This window comes from Peromyscus maniculatus, chromosome 1 (assembly GCF_049852395.1).
Source record: "Peromyscus maniculatus bairdii isolate BWxNUB_F1_BW_parent chromosome 1, HU_Pman_BW_mat_3.1, whole genome shotgun sequence".
Lineage (NCBI taxonomy): Eukaryota > Metazoa > Chordata > Mammalia > Rodentia > Cricetidae > Peromyscus > Peromyscus maniculatus.
The window spans coordinates 61,571,011-61,577,739 of record NC_134852.1 but is presented as its reverse complement, the minus strand read 5'-3'; the positions used below and the strand labels follow the sequence as shown (position 1 = coordinate 61,577,739).

At 36.7% G+C, this 6,729-nt stretch overlaps 1 protein-coding gene across 1 annotated transcript; it reads right to left on the bottom strand.

Moving 5' to 3' along the window:
- Positions 1-5,427: 5,427 nt before the first annotated feature.
- LOC102922059 (mas-related G-protein coupled receptor member B4-like) lies at positions 5,428-6,435 on the bottom strand. The gene has a single exon (XM_015991532.3). The coding sequence runs from the start codon at positions 6,433-6,435 to the stop codon at positions 5,428-5,430; it is 1,008 nt and encodes a 335-aa protein (XP_015847018.2).
- Positions 6,436-6,729: the final 294 nt, after the last annotated feature.

Here is a 6,729-nt window from a genome sequence, read left to right as displayed (position 1 = left end):
TGACCACTCTTTGCTTAACCCTGGGAGAAGGTAACTCCCCTCCTCCCAGAAGTCATTACCTGCCTATAGATCTTTGTCTGGGGGTGAAACTCTGATATTTCTTCCTCTGCATTAGCATGTGCACTGATGTTGCCATTGTTTTGGTCTTGTTTTTGCAACCATTTCTAGGATAGATAGTTTCACAGCAAACTTTCTAATATTGTGGTTCTTTCTGCCCCATTTATAGTGTTTTGAAAGTATGGCCCTCATAGACTCCTGTGTTTGGATGCTTGGTCTACAGAGAGTGGCAATATTAGGAGTTATTACTCTGGTGGATGATGTGTGTAATTGTGGAGGTGGGCTTTGAGGTCTTACATGTTCAAGCTATGCCTAGATTTGGACACACATTTAACTTCCTGTTGCCTGCAGATCAAGATGTAGAGCTCTCAGTTCCCTCCCCAGCACCATGTCTCCCTGCATGTTACCTTACATGATAATAATAGACTAAACCTCTAAACTGTAAGCCAGCACCAATTAAATGTTTTCTTTATAAGAGTTGCCATAGTTGTGGCATATATTTACAAAAATATAAATCCTACTTAAGACAACCCTCTTCTATTATGCTTCCTTGATTATCAGAAATGACAGTACTTTGGGGTGGTTTTCAAGGACAAAGGCAACAGCATGAGCTTATGAGACAAACTGTGTTTGCTAAATGGCAGAACCTACAAAACAAAGTGTGTTTGCTGCATATAGCAGAGCTTTCAAATAGCTGGCATAAATTTTTGGAGCTAGACAACTACAGAATGAGTGAGTCCTAGATGCTGAACATGAGCTGCATGATTTGCATTTACACTGCTAGATTTTTCATTTATTTTCTATTCTTCATTTCCTTCATTTTTGAACATGACATATATTGTTTGTTTTTTATTTTCAAGACTTAGAGTTAAGAGACTTTTGACTATTAAAGAGTTATTGCATATTTAATTGCTTAAAAATTTCAAGAGTATGATGTGACTTTGAAACTTTGTCTGTATTTTATCTGGTGATATTAAAATGAGAGCTCAGGGACAAGGAATAGAAAAATTATGGCTTTAAGTGAAATGATTGGGTGGCAAGTTGACAAATGGAATGTCCTAGTTATCAAATTCACATATTGACACAGAATAGGATCCTGAGAGAATCCGAATTGAATAGTTCATCAGTTTATTTTATGTAGATATCTCTGAGGGATTATCTTAATTGTTAATTAAGGTAGGAGGATTCAGCCTACTTAGGGCATTGCCATTCCCTCAGCTAGTAATCTGGAGCACTATAAGAAGTTATCTAGCACTTATGTGGCAGAGCCAGACAGATCTTTGAGTTCGAAACCAGACTGGTCTACAGAGTGAGATCCAAGACAGGCACCAAAACTACACAGAGAAAGCCTGTCTCAAAAATTCCAAAAAAAAGTTATCTAAGCATCCACCTCTGAGATGCCAAGTGGGGAAGCCAGCAAGCTATATCCCTCCCTAGTTTTTTTAGTACCTGTATGAATTATCACAGTGACAGACTCTGAAAAGTTTCCTTTAATATATATATTTGGCCTTTTCCTGTTACATTTGTTTTCTGTCTTCCATCATGTAAGCTTTCTTCCCTTTCACACATTTCCACCTCCATTACATTTTACATAGATTCATTAAATCGTGTATCACACATGCAAACCATGAACCACAATAATCTGTCTTCTCTTCATGTCACATACTAAATGAAACAGAGTGACTTTAGTACTGAATTCCAGAAAAAGAGAACAAAACACCCTAAATTCAGATTGTTTCCAGATGCTGACTATGAAATATAGATGTATCAGATTAAAATAAAATAATTGTCAAAGGCCTCTCTACTACTAATAAAAAGAAAGTGTTGTATGTTTATTGGAACATTAGTTACAGGATTCAGTACATGGGAGACTTAGGCATCCAACAACAGATAAATGAATTATGAAATCATGACAGTCATACGCAGCATGTTATTCTTCACCAACTGTCAAAAGTGAAGAGTTCTTATCCTTGGACACAATATGGGTGGAGTTATGCCCAATAGTTAGGAACTAATCTTTGTATAATTTCAAAATAAAACTACTAGCTGGAAAATAAACATTTAAAGCATAAGCCTATGAAGATTTTTGATACTCAGACCTCAGCATTCTGCCCTCTATTCCAAAGTGTCATGCACATTTCATAATGTAAAACTTATGTAGTTCATTTTCAAGAGTCATAAGATGCTTACATTTCTAACAGTATGTCAGAAGCCCAAGTTCAATAGGAGGGCAGTATAGAGGATGCAGTTGGAGAAGGTTAAGTATAACACTATGAGACTTATGAAAAGCTATATGGAAACCCACTACTTCCTCAAATAGATACATATATTAATGGACTTTTAATTTAAATGGAGTCACCATTTAACTTAACTGGAAGTAAGATCAACATAAGGAGAAAACTATTGAATAACCTCATTTATATATGGAATGTATATTAAAGTGTCAATATGTACAGGCAGACTGCATGATATAATGGTGGTGACAAAACCTTTGTGGTAATAGCAAATGAATAAATGTGTAAAAAAATATGAAGTGACAAAATCATAAGATAAAATAGAAATAATTTCCAACCCAAGATCACTATGTGGAAATAATGCATTGTATTCAGGAGTTTTTCCTCAAGCACTTTTTGATATATATAGGAAAAGGAAACTTAACAAGCATTTTCATCACATATCACAGAACATGATGATATACTCTTAGGTCACACTCTCAATTTTACATTAAATTGCAAATATGGACAGTACTTTTCTCCAAGTCAGAGTTATGACTAGTAGAACAGAGGGAAATCACAGAGGCAAGGAAGTATTTTGTGTCTTGATTGGGTTTTGAGTCAAGTAGTTATATTTATCCAAGCAAATTTATTGAATTAAGCATTTGTTTAATTTGTGCATATCACCTTTTCTTAATTATACTTTAAATTATCAAATTATCAAATGCAGTAGCATTTAAGAATGAAATATTATTTCATAGAAAAATGTTACCTCATTCCATGTAATGTTTTCTAGGTTTAGACTTTTATTTACATAAAACGCTGCTTAGTATTCCATTGTGTGTATGTAGCACATTTTCATTATCCATTCGTCCAGTGGAAATCATTTGGGTTGTTTCCATTTCCATTTTTTTGAAGAAGGTGTCAATCAACACTGGTTAACAAATATCTGTGGACTGTGTTGTTTCATTCTTTGGTCATATGCCTATGAGTAGCATATTCTCCATCCTATTTTCCAGAGAGGCTACACCAGTTCACATTTCTTCAAGAATGAATGAGGGAGAAGTCTGCTAGATAATATATTTTGTTTCTCTCTCTCTCTCTCTCTCTCTCTCTCTCTCTCTCTCTCTCTCTCTCTGTTGTTTTTTGTTGTTGTTCTTGTTTATGTGATTTGAAATGTGTTGCCTGGGGCAATGTGAAATGTCAAAGTTGTTTTAGTTTGCATTCTTCTCATTTTTAGGTTGATAAAGACATTTCAAGATTTTATTAGCAATTTTTATTTTTCTCTTGAGAACTCTCTGTTTAGGTGTTAGTCCATTTTTCAATTGTTAATTTGGTTTTGGGACTCTTCATTTTTGAAATTCTTTATATTCTGAATATAAATCCTCCATCTGGTGTGTAACTGGCAAAGATTCTCTCCCATCCTGTGAGTTTCTTCTTTACCTGGTTGATTGCTTTCTTAGTTGTGCAGAAGTTTTTTAGTTTTGTGAAGATTCACTTATGAATTGTTTGCCTTAATTGTTTTGCAAGTGGATTCCTGTCCACAAAGACAAAAGCCACACATGCTTTCTTATCTGTAGTTCCTAGCTCAGAATTCTCAGATGTGTATAATGTACAACATGGAATTACCACAAGTCAGAAAAGTATAAAGAGAGCATATGTTGGTGGGCTTGGGAGGCAATGGCAGGACAAATATGATGTGAAGTAGGAATGGGAATAATGAGGAGGGGGTATGAATGGTGTGGAGGTTGGCAGGTCAATAAAGAAGGAAGAATAGGGACAAGGAACAAATAATAGGAAGGTTGTTTGTTAAGGCCTTAAGGAATTATATTGTTTTATATTTCCTTGAAATTATACACATACATGAATATATATGTATTCATATGCATGTAATACATATGCATGTATACAAACATAATATATACATGTATATATTCCTACACATACAGCTTAAAAGTAGTTAAGACATTTAGGCTGACAATAAACCCAAGGAACCAGTTCCAGGCATGAGACACCTCCTTTGGAATGGTTCGTCAGGATAGTCCCTGTGACTCCCAAAACAATACAGATTGTTTACATTATAGATGTAACCATGGGTCATTTCTTAGCGGTATAGGGTAGGCCACTATTGCTGAAGACACCTCACATTTACGACAAAGGACTCAGATGATTTGAGCTTGAGCTGATCTCTCTCCTGTGGTATGGGTTCCTTGGTTCCAGAAAATACTATACAAACTGTCAAGGGAAGAAAACAATTAAACAATCACACCAAGCATCAATACTCATGGCTCATTTTAAAAAGAAAATATAAAGATTCATAATTCAAGTTATGGATGCTATGCACTTTTGGGAACAATGTAAATATGGCAGAGGTTCAATTCAAGAGGAATTAAGTTCAATGACACTCACTTGAAATGTTTTTGTGAGGGGTTAGACAGTCACAGACAGACAGTCAGCGCAAAGACAAGGGAAGAAGAGGGAATATATGACCATGGAATGCTAACCAAGGCATTGGAAAAGGTGGAAACTGGAGACGGTTTTTTGCTACCTTCAAGTGTGCTTGGATGTTGATGTAAAAAACCTGACCTTATTCTTTCAATGCTGAAGATGGCAGATATTTGAAGTTCTAGATTCAAATTGGTAAATTGTAAATAGGCAGTCTTAAAGATACATATGTGTTTATTAAGCAATTTATATAAGAAAGAGTTTAAATTATACATACATTCAAAAAGTGTGAGAATATTGAATGTAACTGTAATTATGTGAGTTTCAATTATTTCTCTTAACAATTAGGAAATAACTTGTAAAAATAAGAACATATCTATTAAACACAGTATTCATTTAATCTTTATCATGTTCAATAACAAAAAAAATCCTGACTTCCCTGCATTATCTTGGGCCTTCTTTGTTGGGAGGGGTTGGTCTGTAGTGGTAGCTGTCCTGGCCTCAAGTGATTTCTTGAAAATCATTACAACACAAGGGGATGTAGTGAGGTCTACATAAGGCAGCTTTAGGGAGCTGCAGTCAGTTTCTGTTTAGCAAGCCCCATTTCACCCAATTTCTACAAAATGACTATTTTCTCAACTAATTGAACAAGGTTGTGAAAATGGCCCACACAGATAAAGGCCAAGTTGATTCTCAAAACAACTGTGTCTCATCAAGGACCCACTAAACTACTACACAAGGCTGTATTGTGCTGTCTAGCATTTCCTGAAGAACCGGTCTCTCCATCTTCTTCTTCAGGAGTGTCCTGCATGGCTCTCTGCAAAAGCATCTTCAGAGACTGCCTCTCGAACCTGCAATGCCTAATGGAGCCAACAAGGAAGTAAATGATGGGGTTGGCACAGCTGTTAACACAGGATAGGAAAGCTATAATTTCGTAGCTATTGCAAGAGAAAACTATATGCAATGTCTCATTCCAAAAGAGAAGTATCCAATAGATACCAAAGGGCAGACCAAAGAGTAAGAAGACCAGCACCGTGAGTGCAATGGTCACATACAACCTGGTCACAGGAATCCTCTGTGAGCCACAGAAGATCCTGACCAACAGGGTCAGGTTGAAAACACAAGGAACCATGGATAGTGCTATTATAAGTACAACAGTGGTAAAAGCAGCAGTCTCACAGAAAGAATATCCATAATGTCTCAGCAGTGAACTGCAACCAATCCATAATAGGAAACTTAACAGTAGAGAGAAAGCCCAGAGCAGTGCACACAGGACAGATGACATGTGCCTTGGTCTTTGGCAGTGATACCAGATGGGCCACAAAACAGACAGGCATCGCTCAACACTGATGGCTGCAATCATACATAAACCTGCAAGGTAAGGAATGGCTCTTATATTAAGGAAATAGTGTGGAAGATAAAAGTTTCTGACATTGAACATACGAAGAATTAGTTCCAGGAAAGACACAGTCTGAAAGCAAAGGTAGAAGAAGTCAGCCAGAGCAAGGTTGAGGACATAGACAGAGAAGGCATTCCTGTGCACATGGAAGCCCAGAAGCCGCAGCACTATGGCATTTCCTACCAGTCCAACCATGCAAATGATGACAGAAAGAATACTGAAGATTTTGTAAATGGTGACACAGTGTAAGCTTTCAGTGTAGTAACTTCTATTCATTGTTGTGTTGTTGTCAGTGATCCAGGCTGGGATGGATGGACCCATGCTTGAGAAATTTCCACTGGTGTTCCTGCAAAGTAAATTGAGATATGAACATACAAAACTTTCTGTCAAGACTACCTGGCTATGAGGGCACAGGTTCATAAGGAGGGTCAGAAAGACTTACAGAGATTATGTAATTTATCAAACCCATACAGTGCTAGAAACTTCTTTGAATCTAGTTTGTGCTATTCAGTCTATCTGCAGACCAATGCCTCTAGTGATGTTGGGGTAGTCAATGGTCCTAGTACAGTTGTTAAGCATTTTATGCTGTGTCAGGATGAGACAGAATTCTGAAAC

Excerpts from the sequence above, each read along its gene's own strand:
- LOC102922059 (XM_015991532.3), bottom strand. The coding sequence starts at position 6,435 with ATGGGTCCATCCATCCCAGCCTGGATCACTGACAACAACACAACAATG.